The following is a 19,086-nucleotide window of genomic DNA, read 5'->3' as shown; positions in this document are numbered from 1 at the left end:
GTGGTTGACTTTGTTTCAAAAACCAGGATGGCCTCATGCTGTTTCTCCCTTCCTGTGGGTTTCCCATCCCCCTGTATGGAAACATGGCTTGCATTCTTTTTATTTCACCTTGCTTAGTCACATAGGAGATAGGTATACAGGTGTGTTTTTTCCTGTCTGGGAGGAAATCCTGTTTCTCCCTATCTGGCCACAGACTTTAAACCATATCATCATTAAGTATCCATATTTCCTTGTCTCGTGTTAATACATACGTTACACAATGACATTAATCATCTGTGTCATTAGCTATTATAAAAGTCTTGCTCTATACACATTTATAATACAGTAAAATATTGCATACAGTTGATTTAATTGCAACTTGAGGTTGAGTCCTTCTCTTTATAAGCCTATAAAACTTTGAAATTGATTCTTTGAAAAGTAAAACCACACTAATTTACTCTCCTACTGGAGCATAGATATATGCTGTGTCCTCCCCCAATTATTGGTTTAATAGCTTTATTTACTTAGTATGTAAAAAAAGACCTTCATTGTCTTTGACTAAAGACTGGGCTGGTCTGAAAACCAAATACACATTCCTTTGACTAAGGCTTATGCATTGCTTGCCAAACACATTTTAAGAACATAATTCTAGCATATACTCCTGACTTTTTGTAAATACCCAGTACATACACCATGCAAAAATATTAATGATCAGTGAGCTATTAGTTTTCCAAAGATATCTTGCATGACACCCTTTTAGATACAGATTAACCACAGTGAGTTGTGGTGTAATGAACTGGTCAGGCCAGCAGAAACCCATTACCTGATTGATAACAGTGAGCTCCTTGCCTTCTAATACTGGGATGTTCTTAGTGTTATGGCTCCCACCTTGCAAAAATGCAGAAAGGCTAGCCACTGGCTTTTCTTGGAGGCAGCAGGTCAGAGCAGTCTTTAGTGAGCAAGCATTTAGAACTGTATTCTTTCCTTTTTAAACAAAAGAAACCTGTTTTGTCACCTTTTCACATTTACATTGTCCAGGATATACTATCAGACTCTATCCGTAATTTCACCTACTAATTGGTTACTAACATTTCATAGTGATATTAATGACCAGTGTGTTGTAACATTTAAAAAGATATATTACATGTCATCTTTAAACAAATATGAGGCCTGTATTTGATCTAATGAGTATGTCAGGGCTGGCACATTGCAGACACATAGTGGTAAATCACACATATGCCTCTATATCAGTTGTGCACTGCAAATGACTTTCTTTACACTGTTATTAGTCCTCAACTGTGTGAGAGATCAGACTTTCAGGGAATCTGCACCTAGCCTTGCTAGAATGAACAACATATCCTGGGCACAAAAAAACTCCGGCTACTTTTCTGGTTATATGCAAGTCTGTGGACAGTTACTCATAGTCAGCAGGGACTTGATCTATTTCCATGTATTTTAATGGGTGTTGAATTGGGACTTAAATAAGGTTTCACCGGCTAAGATTTTGAAACAGATTTTGATGTTACACTGGAGTCCTCCTCTTATTCTTCCATGCTAACTTTTCAGATTGCAAAATCTTAGATTCTCTAAGTGTCACAGCATAAAATTTTGCAGTTAACCTTATTGCAAAGCTTCTACTGCTAATGTTTCCCAAAGGATTGGTGAAGACAAAAGTGAACAACACTTCACTTTATCACCATGAATTTCCATTAGTCTTTTAGTATTCTGAGTGTCTTAATTTGGACACAAACACAGCATGTAGAGGCTCACTTGTCTACTTGTTATATCTACTGACATTCTTCTCTTCCATCATCACGTTATTTGGTCAACATATGATTTTAAATTATGACTAGCCAGTGCAATTATGTACAATAAACAATTTTTATTTTAACATTTTAGGCACTTGTGTTTTATTGTTATTTTGTATCACAAAGTTAGAAACTGAAAAACTCATTTACATCTACAGTAGTCATGCTATAAAGTTAGATGTTCATTTCAAATTAAAAGTGAGTTAGACTTTTTAAAAGGCCATAACTGAAAAGATGTTTCATGTCTAAGACAGAATGCAACCATGCATACCATTTTCTTGATGCAGTGACCATCCAGAGTCATCATGCCTTAAAATAAAATATTAAAACATGGCTTCACTTTTCCAGTCAACTCAAATTGCCAACTTGAGAGTTTTTATACATTCTGATCTATGAGAGTTATTAAAATACCAGGGTGGATAAAAGTCAATGTTTTTAAAAAGAGAGTTTTAATTGAGATACATCATAGCTCAAAGATACCTCATCATGGAACATGGATTATGAATTCTAATTCATGTAATTTTTAAGAAAAATTGTTACCTGAGTTCCAATAGTTCATGGATTAAGGACCCAATCTTATGGGGTTCTGTATACATTATGTAGGTTAATCTTTCTATTAACACAATGGGACTCAGTGCTCAGTCTAGAACAGTGTTTCCCAAATGGTGTTCTACAGAACCTCTGCAGAGTTCCACAAGTGAAAATAAGGGTTCTGTGAGAAAATTCCATTACAATAACATTTTATGATTTTTTAAAAATAATTAATATTTAAGCATTTGTTAATTTTATTGAAACAATTTTCATTTGTTTGCCACAATAAGTGTCCCTATGTAATGCCAGCTTAGCCAGAGAGTGGGGATGAGCTTCCATACCTCAAGCGTGTTTTTGCACAAGTAAAATGAAAGAACAGAGGGGTTTTTCCGGTGTAGGTATTTCTCCTTTTATGAGAAATAACTCCTTAATGCGCAAGAGCTCTTGCACAAAACAGTGTGTGTGGATGGGGAACAGGTTTTTTTGCGCAAGAAGAGGAAATAGAAAAAAAGCACAGGTGTCCTGGTGGCCATTCTGTAAATAGCAATCAAAGTTTCCTTCGGAGAGAGCATCCATGCAGTCTGGATACTCTCTTGCGCAAAAGCGCATCGCTTTTTCAATGCGCTTTTGCAGTGTGGACACACTCTTGTGCAAGAAGCCAGTAGTGTAGACAGCCTGAGTCGTGAAGAACATGTATTAAGGTCATGACAACCAACAAGAATGCACTTTTATTAGAAAACCATGATTAAATCAAGTCCTTCTGATTAGTGATTTAAATCAGTTTGATTTAAATCAAATCCACCCTGTAAAATAGATTGCCCCAAATTCAAATGGTACTTTTGAAAAATGTTACACCTTTATCCTGAAAATAAATAAGCTAGTATGGATCTTTATATCCACTCAATCTTAACTGACTTGTAAGGTCAGGCCATAACTGCACATAGGTAGTTCATTTAACTTTGTATCTCATAAAATTATACAACTATTTGAAAAGAGTTTTACAAGTAATTTCCTAATGCCTACTCTTATTGTCAGTAGAGATACTGAGCTCACAAAACAATTGTAACTGGGTCAGCCACCTTCCATATGTCCCCTACACTACAGCCTCCTTCTGCTCCTTATAGAACAATCACCCTACTCTCTCCCAAGCAGGGCTCATTCCATAATCAGGGTTGACTAGCACTAGCCCTCTAGCCATTAAGGGGGAAGTCCTTGTTATAATCATCCTACTACCACATCAAAGCAAAAATCAAAAAAATCATAAAACAGTTTCAATCTTGCTTTTTTCCATAAGGATACTTTTACGATTATAATCTTAACCTTTACTATTTAAATCTATTGTAAAATGCTTAATGGAGTAACTCAAATGGAGAAGGTACATAAGAGCAACTTTGAAATGGCAAGTTATAAGGTGTTCAAAAATGTATTTATCTTTAATTATACTAAGCTTGTATTTTAAAGCATATTTCTTAATTATAATGCATAGTCACTTTATTGCTGATTTTTAAAAGTTATTTAATAACAAGTGTAATAGCTCTTTCTAGCTGTACAAGTTAAAGAACCAACTTCATAAGCATATATATATATGAAAACATAAGAATGAAACCAAATATCTTGAAAATATACTTTAATTACAGGATAACAGGAGATGATACAATTCTAATTGAATCTCAGAGAAAAGGAACAGTGATTTTTTTCCCCCACCATCTTTCATATTTGACCTGACAGTTCTAATTAGCATTAAACTCAGCAATTCCTTGTCAAGAGTCAATGCACAGTCAAAAACATTATCTCTGCGTAACATGTTAATTGACTTGTTTCTTGCAAATAGATGTTTTCTAGCATATTGCTGCAGAGCAGCTTTAAAGATATTCTCCAACGAATATTTCATTTTATCGTCTTGCTTTTTACAGTCAACTGCTGTTATACTCAAAGATTTCAATGTTTTATCAGAAATTTATTTTAACAAAGCAGGCACAAATTCAGAGAAAAGCTCAGTTAGTCCTGCAGCTTCAAATTCCTTTTGTAGCTCATCCAAAGTTGAATATTCTTTGACTTCAAATCCCTGAAACCTACATTGTACAAAAAAAAAACCACATTAATATGCCTAGATTTGTCACAATGTAATTATCAATTCAGTTGCTTTTCTGTCGGCAATAATACTAAATTATACCTTTTGTGCTCTGCCTGTACTTTTGTTTCACTCAGTACACTAATCATTTTCTCTCTGCATTTCTTTCCGCTTGAGTCCACATCTACCTTACAGGTTTTCTGAAGAATCAAGTATTCCTAAATGACAAAAAAATCAGAGTATGAAATGTCAACTATAACATCTCGGCAGTTTAGTTAAAGATCTATTCTAAATGCAAAGAGTCTGTTTCAGAACATTCTAAACAAACTTGGAAAGTGCTCACCCCAGTTATAGTGCCTGATGGAACTTGACAAGATTACTCACAGTGCTTAAAATTAAGCACATTCTAAGTGCTCTGGCAGAATCTAGCTTTATAAAGGAAAACACTGTTCTAGCATATCAAGGTCAAATACTGGACCCCCCAAGTTACTAGGAGTTCTATAAATGTGGATCCAAGAAGCTTAGACCCCAAAAGTATTTATTATAAGCTCATGGTATTCTGAGCACAGGCAGTCCCCGGGTTACGTACAAGATAGGGACTGTAGGTTTGTTCTTAAGTTGAATCTGTATGTAAGTCGGAACTGGCGTCCAGATTCAGCCGCTGCTGAAACTGACCGCCAGTTCTGACTTACATACAGAATCAACTTAAGAACCCCAAGCGTCCCCAAGTCAGCAGCTGCTGAAACTGATCAGCAGCTGATTCCAGGAAGCCCGGGGCAGAGCAACTCTGCCTCGGGCTTCCTGAAGTCAGCGCTGGTCAGTTTCAGCAGCGGCTAAATCAGGACGCCTGGGGCAGAGCAGCTGGGGTGCTGCTGGGTTGCTCCAGTAGCACCGCTCCTCGGCGCTACTGGACCAACCCAGCAGCACCCCAGCTGCTCTGCCCCAGGCGTCCTGATTCAGCTGCTGCTGAAACTGACCAGCAGCGGCTGAATCAGGACCAGAGCAGCTGGGGTGCTGCTGGGTTGGTCCAGTAGCGCCCAGAGCGGCGCTGCGGGACCAACCGGCAGCACCCCAGCTGCTCTGCCACAGGCGTCCGGAGAAAAGCCTAGTCTGCTGGGGGGGGGGGGGGGGGCGTACTAGCTGCACCCCCTCCATCCGAGCAGACCAGGAAGACGCGGGCGGCGGACCGAGACGCACCGCGGTCCCGCTGCCTGAGTCCTCCGTGGCTTTGCCCCCCGTCTCCCTGGTCTGCTGGAGACCAGCAGACCAGGGAGACGGGGAGCAAAGCCTCTGAGGACGCCGGCAGCGGGACAGCCGCGGGGCGTCTGGGCTGTCCCGCTGCCGGCTTTCCCCGTGGCTTTTGCAAAGCTATTGAGGATAGCCAGGATTTCAAATACAGCTGCTCTCTAACTCCAACAGCTTCCAAATGCTATGCCTTCAGCTGAAGCATGACTGGGTTGAGATGGCAAGTGCATCTATTGTCCTGGGTTATTAGTTTATGTATCAAGGAAGGTAGAGAGGTTAGACTGATAGTTGCAGAAGCATCAGATACCAGACTTGTCAAACTCAAGCTTGCACTTGTGTTTTGTCTGGTCTGGTCAACACTCCAGGTAAGAGGGGAATCAGGGGAATGTGTGCTATACGACTCCCAACCTTGTATAAAATGTCACCCATAGACTCCAGGCTACAACATCCCTAGAACAACTCTTTGTACTTGTGGTTCAGATGGGAGACAAACAGGTCTATGGATGGAGGAGCCACACCTGGAACACCAACCACAGAGTGATGTCATGCAGCTCCCACTTATGTACAGCAGAGAAATCTCTTCTCAGAGAATTTGCCAGGTGTTATGGATTGCTAGGAGGTAGACAGCAATTAGAGTAATCTGCAAGAGAATTCACCAGTCCCAAAGGTGAACGACCTCTGTGCAGTGCACAGCTGTGAAGAGTGTGCTTGTTGATAGAATAGCCTGCTGTCATGTTATCCAACAGTATTTGGATTGACTACCTGCAGATACAAAAAAGGTAGTCAATACACTGAAGTGATGCAAAGACCTCTAAGGGGATCAGGTTCTTCAGGCAACCTCACTCTCCAGAGGTGCACCTCCAAATGAAGTGGGATGCAGCGATGGTGACAGGCCTTACTGGAAGCAGTAGGTTCCATTATGTATATCTTTGTTCTGTCCTTCCAGAAAATAAGGAAGGCTAAGGCCCTTTGGAATGGGGCCCTTCATCCTCTCTCTTCTTATATATAAGATAGTACTTTAAGTAGAATCCCTTACCCCATTTTCATGGAGGTACTAGTTCAAAGAGCCATTTTCCCTCATGCAGAAGAATCATCTTGTGAGAGGGGTCCCTGAACGAGGATGGGGGAATAGGATGAGGTTGGGAAGGGAAGAGATCTGGAGGTGGGGAAGCAGAAATCTTTCAACCACCTAGAACTATAGAAGAAGAGTCACATCTACCTTCTTCAAGCAGTCATATAGGGGGTCTCCCTACTAAGAGGTTGCTCCTACCTTCATGGATTGCTCCATGAAGAACTTGCTGCACCAACTTTTCCTGGACTACTTAGCTCCACTCAGGAATAAGCTGTAAATACTGTACCTAGAAGGGATGTTCATTTTCTCCAGGCAGTACAGAAATCTGTTGTGATAGTCTGTGACTTAGAATGGTTTGTAACACCTTTAACACTTAGCCTACTCCCCACAACTGTAAGATCAGGGCAGATACAAAAAACAGCTCCTCAACCCAGAGGGGGATTCACAAGGGAACCAATCCATAGAACTCTCTTTTAATTAACTAAATTAAAACATTTAAAGTATTTTGAACTATTTACAAGAAAAAGCTAAAGTAGTCACTATAGACACTGAAGCTCCATCCATTTAGCAAGAAGGAACTAAAATGGTGGTGGTCTGGCAACCCCTTTTATTCTGTTAGTGAAAAGCACAAGAGCTGTGGTGTATGCACAGACCACCTGGTCACTGCTACAGAAACATCCCCAGTCTACAGTGTATGCACAACCTGGAGGAACTACACATAAAGGCAATCAATCAAAGAAATAATAGCTCCATTCTGTTGAGTGTAAGTCTATATTTTAAGGGGTTGTTTACATTTCACAGATATCATGATCTCATATAGTCATTTTATATCATACTAGAAGATAACTCAATTATTGTATTTTGTAAAATAAAATGAAAATATACATGCTTCATTTAAATCATTGCTCTCATGTGGGGCATGGGAATGCAGGTTGCCCTGGGGACAAAGGACTACACAAGTCTCTTTTCTTTATGGTTTTATGAGAAGAAATCCCATTCCAGGCACATCCCATTGTCCTGGCAAAATCAAATGATTACTTTGCTTTAAGTTATGATAAGAGGAAGCTGTATATGAAATGTTGTGGCCCTAGATAATACCATTTAGGAGGAGTTCTTGAAGAAACAGACAAAACACACAGATACACAGACAGACAAAGTCTCTCAAATATATAATAGATTCCTCCCTCACCCATATCAATGGGAGAAAATAACTCTAAGATTTGATCAAAACACAATATATATTTTGTAATTTTCCAGTCATTTTAAAATATCCACCATTTCTGCCCCTACCACTACAAACTATTGGCCTGACTAAATGCTTTTTTACTTCATTTTTTAAAAAACACAGAATTTATAATCCAAGATTTTTCAGATTAGTGATGAAGAAAGATGATGTAAAGACGGTTACTGAAAGAATATTTGAGCGAGAGGGCTTACAGGAATAAAGACTGCTCTGGGCCTATGTACAGCCCTACTCATCAATCAACCTGCTTCCAAAATTGGTAATGGTAGAAAAACAAACACAGGGTATTCTATTCAGATACATAGCTCTCACAGTAAATCAAAAGGAGTCATCAACAGTCAACGTTTTTTCACCTTAATGCTGGATCTTTCTCCTTGCAGAAGAATCAGTATCACCTTGCCCATAAACATCAGTCTTCCAGTCAGCCTTAGATCTGAAGTCCATTTTTCCACAGTTTTGACATATTTAGCTTTAGCTCTCATGTGATCTAAATGCAAAAGGACAATCCATAGACCATCCTCTGTACTTATGCATCTTGACAAAGTACTTGTTTCACTGCCATTTGAAGTTTCTGATTTCCCAATGATGTGCTTAAGATTCTGTTGTATCCAGAGGACTAGCTTATGTAACATGGGTTCAGAAAGATGTCTCTTGGCTTGCTCAAGTAATCTTTCTTTCACATCTTTACACTGCACCCTTGTAAGCTGTTCTGAATGAATGGAGATATTCGGCAGGCTTGAGGGATAACTGACCGGCAAGTGAAATGACAGCTTTAACAGTATATCTGAATCCAAAAGTCCTTTCACGCTGATTTGAATTCGTAATGTGATTCCATCTGTCTCTGGAAAGCATCCAAAAATAATAATAAACTGCATATAATTTATAAACTTCAGTAGCACACAAGTTAATAGATTTCTCACTTTAGAAATTCAAGCAACTGATATTCTTCACAGAAAATTTATGATGTTTCTTACCATTCATGTCTTAAACTATGTCTCCAGCTCACATGGACTCTCAAATGAAGTGTTTGCATTCCATAGTAGAAGGAAAGTTACTAACATATTCTAAACAGAGAGACAATTTTTTGCTCCTTTTAAGCCTTGACATATCAATAACATAAAGGATTTTCTCACAAGTAAAAAATTTGTACCTAAGGAGTAACAATTAGGGATGTAAAAAGTAGTTTAGAATGTAACCATGTAACTGCTAAAAATACTAGCAATTACTAACACTGCAGGCTCTGCAGTATAAAACTCCACTGTTAGTTCTGCAATAGAACCCTTCCCAGGAACAAGGCCAGGAGACCCTGCTGGTCCTGCTCCCGGGGAGCCAGTTTGTAACATGCAGTGAGGGGATGGCGGTTCGCCAAGGACAGGGTGCTCCAGTCAGCTGTAGAAGCCCCTGCCTGCGGTGGGCCCCTACGGTTGAAGCAGCCCTCTGCCTGGGGCTGGCAGGGAGCAGAACCGGTGAGCCTCACCCATTAGCCATTTACACCCATCCAAAGGTTCTGAAGGACAAATTTTATGCAGCTATACTTAAGCAAAACTATAGGGTGAAGGAAGGAGGGGTGCCCTTGCCACAGATAGGGGCTGCCTGTGCTAGGCCCCACGTGGCTGAAGCAGCCCTCTGCCCGGTGTGGGCAATGAGCTGCTCCAGCCCCTACCAATTACAGTAACTGGAACCGGTTAGCCTCCCATTAAGGGTGAAGCTCACAGGTTAACCATTTATATCCACCGTTCATTGTGGGTAATAAAACTTCTGAAGGCCAAATTCTATGCAGCTATACCTATGCAAAACTATAACTCCAGTGGAGTTGGACAGTTAGGCACCCAAACAGCCTTAATTCTGTTCTGTAGTGACACCATAAGAAAACAATATTGAACAGATCTTTAAAAATCAATGTAATTTCCTCTGGACTGACAAACTCTAAAATACCTTCATATAATCATATGACTGTTGGTGGATGACACAAGAGGGATTAGTTAAGGTTGTTTGGATGTCCTGTGTGTTTCTATATCTTAATGGCTGCGTCTAGACTGGCAAGTTTTTCCACAAAAGCATTTGCTTTTGCACAAAAACTTGCCAGCTGTCCACAATGGCCGCTTGATTTTGCGCAAAAGCACTGACGTTCTACTGTCCGAAATCAGTGCTTCTTGCACAAATGCTTTGACGTTCCCGTTCGGGCAAAAGCCCTTTTCCGGAAATGTTTTTGCGCAAGAGGGCCAGTGTAGACAGCTAAAAACAGTTTTGCGCATGCAGGGCCTCCTCCTCCTGCCACAGGTCCAGGAGTGCCTCCAGCTCCCCCAAGGACCAGGATGAGGCCCTTCTTTTTTGGCCCCTTGGGGCCTCCTGTGCTGGGGGTGCGGGTGGTTGCTCCCCCCTGGAGCTGCGCAAATCATTTGCGCAAGAGGGCTTTTTCCTGAAAGGGAACGTCAAAGTATTTGCGCAAGAAGCACTGATTTCGGACAGTAGGAAGTCAGTGCTCTTGCGCAAATTCTAGCAGCCAGTGTAGACAGTCGGCAAGTTTTTGCACAAAAGCAGTTGCTTTTGCGCAAAATCTTGCCAGTCTAGAAGCACCCAGTGTATTTGACATACCAGTATTACTAGCAGGGTTTTAAAAAATGCTTGTGGGCATTAAAGGCCAAATTTAGTATTTATTTAGGCACCTAACTCCGATTTAACAGCCCGGTTCTCATTCACTTTCAAAGGGACTCTCTTGAAAATCTCAGCCTTTACAGTTATTTAGAAGCAAATTTGGTGTTCATGAAAGATGCCGTTTAAGAACAGACTAAAGTTTCCAGATCTATGCTTAGTGTAGACACATATCCAGGGTCTTCTTCTATAAGCAGCAGCCTACCGGCCTTGCCGTTGTTCCCCACAACCCTGACAATGGACTTCAACCCTTACTTAGAGGCTACGTCTACACTGCAATTTTTTGCGGCAGAAAATATGCTAATGAGGTACTCATTAGCATGATTCGCAATGTCATTAGTATATTTTCTGCCGATTCTTTTGCGCAAGGGGTTTTTGTGCAAAAAGAAGCAGTGTAGCCGCTTCCGATTTGCACACACCCCCCCCTCGGAGAGGTATAAGCAGGTATTTGCGCAAGAGGGCTTGTCAAATCACTGAATCTACTTGCCCATGGCAAGTAGATTTCAGTCGGTTGCCCTGTTCACAGGCAGCATGCACATGCGCAATGCAGGCGAGTAGGTTTCGCCGTCGTTTGTCAAGCCCTGGGTATAATGATCTTGTAAAACGGAAGCAGCTACAATGCTTCTCTAATGAGTCCCTCATTAGCATATTTTCTGCCACAAAAAGCTGCCGTGTAGACAAAGCCAGAGACTGCTTCACAGGGTAAGAGCTAGTTCAGAATCATTCCCATTCAGTCCTGGGCCTCACTGCTGAAACTGCCCATTATTATTACTGTTATTATTATTACTATTACTATTATTATTAATAGGGGGAATATTATTTGTTTTATAATAGCACTAGCTAAGGCTCTGGATATACACATACACACAGGACAAACCCTGCCCTGAAGAGTTTATGGTCTAAATACTATAATGTGAAATTATAGCATAAATTATATTAGCATGATATTAACATGATAGCATAAATTATATTGTTATATCATGTGCCGAAAGTGTCCGTCTGCTATGTACATTGGACAAACATCTCAGACACTTCGCCAAAGGATTAATGCCCACAAAACAGATATCAGACAAGATCACAAAGAAAAAACAGTTTCTTGCCATTTTAACCAGAAAGGACACTCTCTCAATGACTTAACCTCCTGCATTCTGCTACAAAGACCTTTTACATCTGCACTTGAAAGGGAATCCTCTGAACTGTCATTCATGTTAAAATTCAACACTCTCCGAGAAGGAATGAACAAACACTCAAACTATCTTACCCATTACCAAGATAGCTTCCCCAATTATCACCTCTAATACCATTAGCTCACAAACATCCCACTCTCCCCACCTCTAATATCATCAATTCACAGACACTTACCTTCCTTCCTTCTCCCCCCCCCCCCCCCGCATTCCCCTCCTGTTCTGAAATGTGATTTGTCCTTTTCATATGTGTTCATTTTTTTTTAATTGTATCCTTTGGTATATATGGTTGTGACTATTTTCTTCCACTATTTGATCTGAGGAAGTGGGTCTGGCCCATGAAAGCTCATCATCTAATAAACCATCTTGTTAGTCTTTAAAGTGCTACATTGTCCTGCATTTTGCTTCAGCTACCCCAGACTAACACGGCTACATTTCTATCACCTTTACAAACAGACTCTACAGAAACTATCCCTATGTTCCCACAAACTAAAGCACCTGAGTTTACTTCATAGAAAACTATGATCTCTGAAACAGAGTGGCATATTACCATTCTGATGATATTTAACGTGTTACTAAAACTGAACCTAGTACAGTTGGTCTTTTAAACACATCTTTCCTTTCCTTTCGCACATACCCTCAGCATGCTTATCATCAGTAAATTCAGTTCTAGCATACTTGAGGCTTTTTTTATGGTCCACCTCAGCAAAAGAGATCCTCTCCTCTTCTGTCAAAAAACATTGTCTGCAACACATGTTCCATTTTTGACTCAGAAAGTACCTGCAAAAGTACAAGCTTTGAATGTGTAAATATATTTTTATTGTAAGACAGCTAAACAAACTAGAAAGAGGGTGGATTAACTAGTAAATTATTTAATTCTATCTGTAATACTAATCCTTCCAAAAAGGCTTATCAAGTAAGAGACATACTGTAATTAGCTCATTTAAATTAATCATTACACCATTTTAATAAAACATCTTTTGCATCTTGAGCATATCATTGTTAAACCTTGGAAAGCTGAAGTTTTTAGCCTGCAAAGAGATGTGCAAGAGCTTCTTCTTTCATCTTCCAAAACCATGAGTCCTTAAAAGGCCCCTTTCTGACCATGTGAATCTACCCAGGAATAACCCTATATTTCTCAGAGATCACATCATTTAACACAGCAACTTTAAAGTAAAGTGCCTCTCTGCACAGTTTATTAATGACAAGTTGTATTATCAGGGAAAATTAAGCAGGAGCAAATAACATTACAAATAACAATAATTAGATAATAACAACATAAAGTAGTTGCAATACCTCAGTTTTCACAAACTCAGGAGCTACGTCTAGACTAGCATGATTTTCCGCAAATGCTTTTAACGGAAAAGTTTTCCGTTAAAAGCATTTGCGGAAAAGAGCGTCTAGATTGGCACGGACGCTTTTCCGCAAAAGCAATTTTTGCAGAAAAGCGTCCGTGCCAATCTAAATGCGCTTTTCCACAAAAAAACCTCGATGGCCATTTTCGCGATTGGGGCTTTTTTGCGCAAAATAAGTCTGAGCTGTCTACACTGGCCCTTTTGTGCAAAAGCTTTTGTGCAAAAGGACTTTTGCCCAAATGGGAGCAGCATAGTATTTCCGCAAGAAGCACTGATTTCAGACAGTAGGAAGTCAGTGTTCTTGCGGAAATTCAAGCAGCCAGTGTAGACAGCTGGCAAGTTTTTCCGCAAAAGCAGCTGATTTTGCGGAAAAACTTGCCAGTCTAGACGTAGCCAGGGATTCTGCATCTCTAATGCAAAAGAGTGGGAAATTCTCTGCAAAATCAATTACAAAGTAATGTCCACACCCAAAGCATTTTTCAGATTCCAGTGGAGAATGCTATTCATCATTCAGACAAATAAGAAACCAATGGATCATAAAGACAGTTTAGTAAAAAACCATGCAAAGTCATATTATAGTGTGGTAATTTAAATATAGTATGTTCATTTATACTCATTGTATTTCATACTATGTTCTAGAAAGGGGGTTGAGCCTTCTACATTTAATCATCTATGAACAGCTGAGGCCACCCTTTCTATATATGAAAAAGTACAACTCCTTTAATAGAATTCAAGAAATATATTTGAGAGAAAAATATGGGAAAGTTTGTATTTTAATATAATACCCCACTAAGGTAGTTAACTATAGTCTGGATACTACAGCTTAAAATCATGCTTGGAATCATTTTTCTAAAATATCCAGTTTTTGTTTAATAAAAATTAAACTTGTTTCAGTTTAAAATGTTTTTTTAGCTAAGACATCTTAAAACCATGACTTTTAACTCAAGTCTAGGAAAACCATAATGTGTGTCATGTTAGAGGGACCTAGTCACAATACAATGCTATTTTGTAGTGTAAGCAGATCATTAAAAGTGCCCCTGAATAATGCCATGCTTTGGCTGTCTAAGATTGTGTATAAACAACCACTGAAATAATTCAATCATTTTAAATCACATCTTCTGTTGTTTTGGTGCATCTACATGTGGATATGCATTTCATAATAAAGTGCCTTACTTTAATTTAGCTTAAGTTAATACCTTACTGAAGGGGTGGGGAACCTCAGCCTAGGGGCCACATGTGGCCCCCAGCTTGACTGGATCTGGCCCCCAAGGCTTAGAAGCTCCCTGCACCAGCATTGAGAGGCCGGTGCTGGCACCGCAGCCCCCCATGCTGTCCCACTGCAGGGCTGGCGCACACAAAATATACCAGACTGGGCCCACCTAGGCTTTGGTGTGTGAGGGAGTGTCTTTCTCCTTCTCAGTCAGGGGCCATGTCAGTGAGGGGCTTTTTTGTTCTTTTCCCTCACCTGTGTGTGGCCCTCGACTGACTTTTCTATGGTTCAGTGGCCCTTGACTCAAAAAAGGTTTCCCACCCCTTCCCTACTGGTTTAAGTTAACAAACAAAGGCAGTGAGTGAGTGAGGTAATATCTTTTATATCTTCTAAAGGCAAGCTGCTAGCTGGCCATGAGACACTTTGTATACCTGCACCTCTGCAAATACATGTGATCGCCTTTCCCAATGAATGGGAGTTGCAAATCATGGCCAATGGGAACTGCGACTGCCCATACCTGCAGAGGCACAGGTAAACAAAGTGTCTCATGGCGAGCTAGCAGCTTGCCCTCACAAACCGTGACCCAGAGTTTGAAAACTCCTGTATTAATGGACCATCTTCTGTTGGTGGAAGAAATAAGCATTCAAGCTACATAGAGCTCTTCTTATAGAAACTTGTACCAAGATAACAAAGGCATGAATTAAAAATGATTAAGTTATTTCAGTCCCAGTATGCTTGTAGATACACCCTAAGACTTGATTATGGTCTGGGGATAAAGCTATAGTCTTTTTTAAATTGGGTCCTGCAACTCTGATTGTAACTTTAGTGTAGGCTCCTTTAGATGACTCCAACAGCATAAAGGGATCTTCACTTGGGTAAAAATGGCCCCCTAAGAATATCCTATACGAAGGGGCCACCTTGGCTGGTTTAACAGAACTAATGTAATGGTTCTACATTCACTCTGCTCCCAGCCTCCAACATATTAGGGGGCCTGACCCGAATGCCTCACACCATGACTATCCTCTGCTTCCCCAGAACCCATAGGCTGCTCTGGGAAGCAGAGCATAAATGACAGAAGTCCTGAGAATGGTATAAATTACACTAAACAGGCCTCATACAGTTCAAGAATACAAGGAACACAACAAGGATGTGAATGACTAGTCAACTATCTGATAAGCTAGTCAACTAGTTGCTTCCCCACCCACACACACTTGCTGCCTCTATCAGAAAGAGGCAGCAAGGGGGGGCAAAGAGCAATGGTGCTTCAAAACGGTTGCACCATGTGGAGCCTAGGGTCAGCTGGGGACTCCCCCGCTTACCCAGGGCTCCATGCAGTGCTGCAGCTTTGAAATACCGCAGGGAGCATGGGCGAGTGGAGGACTACTTGAGACCCCCGCTGGCCCTGTGCTCCTCACTGCGCTTTTGCCTTTGAAGTGTAGCAACAACCACAGAGCTGTTACTACACTTCAAAGGCAAAGGTACCCTTATCGACTAATCGAATGGTTGATGTAAATTGCATCAACTATTTGATTAGCCAATTAATCAAAATTTTGCATCTCTAGAACACAAACATGCAGAAAGCCACATTTGATTCCTGCACCAAGCGCCGGACAGGAGTGACTGAGATTCAGGCTGCAGGTGTGTACTGACAACTACTGCCTACTAAACATTATACAACCCTATGTGGCCTCCAAGCCTTTCTACTTATCGGAAGCATAACTGCTTATCAGGTTAGTTACATTTTTCTACTGGCAGGTAACAACTTCCGATTGTGTCATTCACCTAGTATTATTTGCTGAATGCAGTGTCAATGCCGGGAACTGGAGGAGATAGCAAATTGTGACAGGAGAGTGATACCCATTAGGATTTACCCAGTGCCAAAGATGCAAACTGTGAAGATACATGGTGGGAAACTGACAGGTAAGAGACATCTTTGCTACCACTAATAAAAGGTAAGAGATTAAAGGAGTTACTTACTATCACAATTTTTGTGATGGGAAAGCATGCAAAAATAGATAATGCTGTCAGAATTTGCTATAGGATGCAAATTCTGATTGTGAAGCATTTTTATAATGCTACTGACCAGAGAGGCTAAGAGTTTCTCCAGCAAATTGGAAGCATATTTAATGTGCATTACCACTGTTTAGTAGTCTAAGAGCAAACTTCAGTAAAGTACCACAGAGGAGTTTAAGTTCTTCAAGAGGCGGTGGGCAGCAGAAAAGAATGCTTAGCTCAGCTCACAGGCAGATGCTGGGAGGCAGGCAAGATGCAAAGGTAGTGCTTACTGTGAGCATACATTATTGAAAAAGTTTTTAATTTTCATAGATATTAGAGACCTCTTAGATCATCCAGTCTATTGCCCTGACAGCACAGATCTGCAGAGAAAATTCATTCAATATTAAACGAATACTACATCCAATAAAAAAAACCAACAATGTTGGGAAAATCATTAAGGGATATAGAACAGCATCCTGTTGAGAAGTGATTAAAAAGATTGGGATTGTTCAGCCTAGAAGACACAGCAAAAAGAGGGTATGATAGAGGTTTATAAACTCATGAATGGTATGGATTAAGTAAATAAGGAAGTGTTTCATGCTGTCACAAAGCAGGAATCAGGGATCATTCAATTAAATTAATAGGCAGCAGGTTTAAATCATTCAGAAGTATGTCTTTACACAACACAGTCAAGCTGTGGAATTAATTTCTAAGGGATAAAGGCAAAACATAACTGAGTTTTTAAAAAGAAATAAAAAAGTTACCAGAGGACAGATGTGCTATTAGTCTATTTGTTGGTTTTTTAAGTTTTTCCAACAATGGCAGTTAGCCAACACTGCCAAGAACACAACCCAAGCTCTGGGTGTCCTGACCCTCTACTTGCCAGAAGATGGATCACTTTGCAACTATTCCGTTCTTTTTTTTTTTTTTCAGTTCATTGAAGCACCTGGTGCCAGCCACAGGCAGACGTCAGGATACTGGGGTAGAGGGCCCACAGGTCCGACCCAGTATGGCTGACTTTGTAAACCATGCACCTTCACTGACCCGCTCACCACCCGCCGCGGCAACTCATGGAAACCTCCGCAGACCGCTCCAAGCGCTCACGCGCCCGGTGTGCGGGGGGGCGGGCTCAGCCGAGGAAGCGCTGCCTAGTGGGCAGGGGCTACTGGCTGCTCGGCCTTGGGCCACGGGGCATCTCTGCAGGGAGGCGATCGGAGATAAGCGCGGGCGGGCGGCGGCTACAGCCACCGCGACAGTCACCTGAGGCCGCCAGCACCGCGCACTCGTCCGGCTGGCAGTAAATAGCCCTCAGGGCCGAGAGCTCCTCCAGGGCCTCCGCCGACATGGCGCGCGCCGGCCGCTACCGAGCGCTGCGCCGCCGGGCACAGGCCGCTTCGCTTCCCCTTCCGCCCTGGCTCCCTCCGCCCTGTGCGCGCGTGAGCAGGGCCCGCGGCCGCCAGGGGGCGCCCCGCCCTTCTTGCTGCAGCTGCGGCTGCTGGTCAATGGGCTGCCCAGGGTGGCGGCTGGACGGAGCCGTGAGCGTCTCTCGTCCCAGCGCCCGCGGGGGGCTTCCAAGGCAACAGGCTCCCTGGCCGCCCTGCCCCCTCCTTGGCCCTTCTTTGGGACAAGCCCTGTGGGTTAACCTCACTCTGGGCACCGTGAGCCACAGGCCTTGGCCAGCTCCCCTCGCAGCTGAGCTGCTCCGTGAATCCTGCAGCCAGCAGCACCCAACAGTTGCCTGTAGCAGCGCCACTCCCGGAGTCAGGGTGCGTTTACACTGCATGGCTTATCTCGAAATAAGCTACACACAGGCTGGCTGCGTCTAGATTGGCATGATTTTCTGGAAATGCTTTTAACGGAAAAGTTTTCCGTTAAAAGCATTTTCGGAAAAGAACATCTAGATTGGCATGGATGCTTTTCTGCAAAAGCACTTTTTGCAGAAAAGCATCCGTGCTAATCTAGACGCACTGTTCCGCAAAAAAGCCCCGATCGCCATTTTTGCGATCGGGGCTTTTTTTGCGGAAAACAAATCTGAGCTGGCCACACAGGCCCTTTTACGTAAAAGCTTTGCGCAAAAGGGACTTTTGCCTGAATGGGAGCAGAATAGTATTTCAGCAAGAAGCACTGATTTCTTACAGTAGAAAGTCAGTGCTTTTGTGGAAATTCAAGCAGCTAGTGTAGACAGCTGGCAAGTTTTTCAGGAAAAGCAGCTGTTTTTCCAGAAAAACTGGTCAGTCTAGACACAGTAGCCTTTTTTCAAAAAAACTTCACTTGCATCTAGACTACAGCCGCGTTCTTTCAAAATTAAATCCTCATTTCACGAGGAAGAATGCCTTTTTTTGAAAGTGTTCTTTCGAAAAAAGGCGTTCTTGAATGCAAACAGGGCTTTTTCCCGATACAGAGCATCCAGACTGCCTGGGTGCTCTCTTTTGAAAAAGCGGCTCACTTTTTCGAAAGAGGCTTGCAGTCTAGATGTAGCCATATTGAGCTATGTCAATTCTGTAACTTATTTCAAAATAAGGAGCATCTATACAGCACTTATTTCAAAATAGAGCACTCTTCCTCCCACTTTCTTTACTCCTTGTAGAGCTGGCAGATACTTTCACAAAAAAAATCCCTAACATGGCAGGAAAAATATTGATTGAGCAAAGCAAAAAACGGGGAACCAAAGTTGCTAAGCAAAAAAGAAAAAAAAAAGAAAGGTCACTGAGCCTTTAAAAATCCCCTTGCTCCTCACTCCC

General features: G+C 41.6%; 1 protein-coding gene across 2 annotated transcripts; it reads right to left on the bottom strand.

The window, feature by feature from the left end:
- Nucleotides 1–3,930: 3,930 nt before the first annotated feature.
- On the bottom strand, nt 3,931–17,778 carry RWDD3 (RWD domain containing 3). Of its 2 annotated transcripts, XM_075936586.2 has the most exons (5): nt 17,606–17,736; nt 8,924–9,013; nt 8,303–8,790; nt 4,492–4,607; nt 3,931–4,390 (listed from the first exon to the last, which is right to left on the bottom strand). In XM_075936586.2, the coding sequence occupies exons 2-5, from the start codon at nt 8,928–8,930 to the stop codon at nt 4,276–4,278; spliced, it is 726 nt and encodes a 241-aa protein (XP_075792701.2). In that variant the 5' UTR covers nt 8,931–9,013; nt 17,606–17,736; the 3' UTR covers nt 3,931–4,275. The 2 variants fall into 2 exon arrangements, with proteins under 2 accessions (XP_075792701.2, XP_075792700.2); XM_075936585.2 differs by lacking the exon at nt 8,924–9,013 and having other exon boundaries at nt 17,606–17,778.
- Between the last annotated feature and the right edge of the window lie 1,308 nt (nt 17,779–19,086).

The sequence above is a fragment of the Pelodiscus sinensis genome, chromosome 9 (assembly GCF_052426305.1).
Source record: "Pelodiscus sinensis isolate ZL-2025 chromosome 9, ASM5242630v1, whole genome shotgun sequence".
NCBI lineage: Eukaryota > Metazoa > Chordata > Testudines > Trionychidae > Pelodiscus > Pelodiscus sinensis.
This window is presented reverse-complemented; position numbering and strand designations above follow the sequence as displayed.

Coding starts and splice junctions, on each gene's coding strand:
- RWDD3 (XM_075936585.2), bottom strand. CDS start 17,690: ATGTCGGCGGAGGCCCTGGAGGAGCTCTCGGCCCTGAGGGCTATTTAC. Junction 4,608..8,302: donor GAGAAAGATCCAGCATTAAG/GTGAAAAAACGT, acceptor TTTGTCATTTAG/GAATACTTGATTCTTCAGAA. Junction 4,391..4,491: donor GTACAGGCAGAGCACAAAAG/GTATAATTTAGT, acceptor TGTACAATGTAG/GTTTCAGGGATTTGAAGTCA.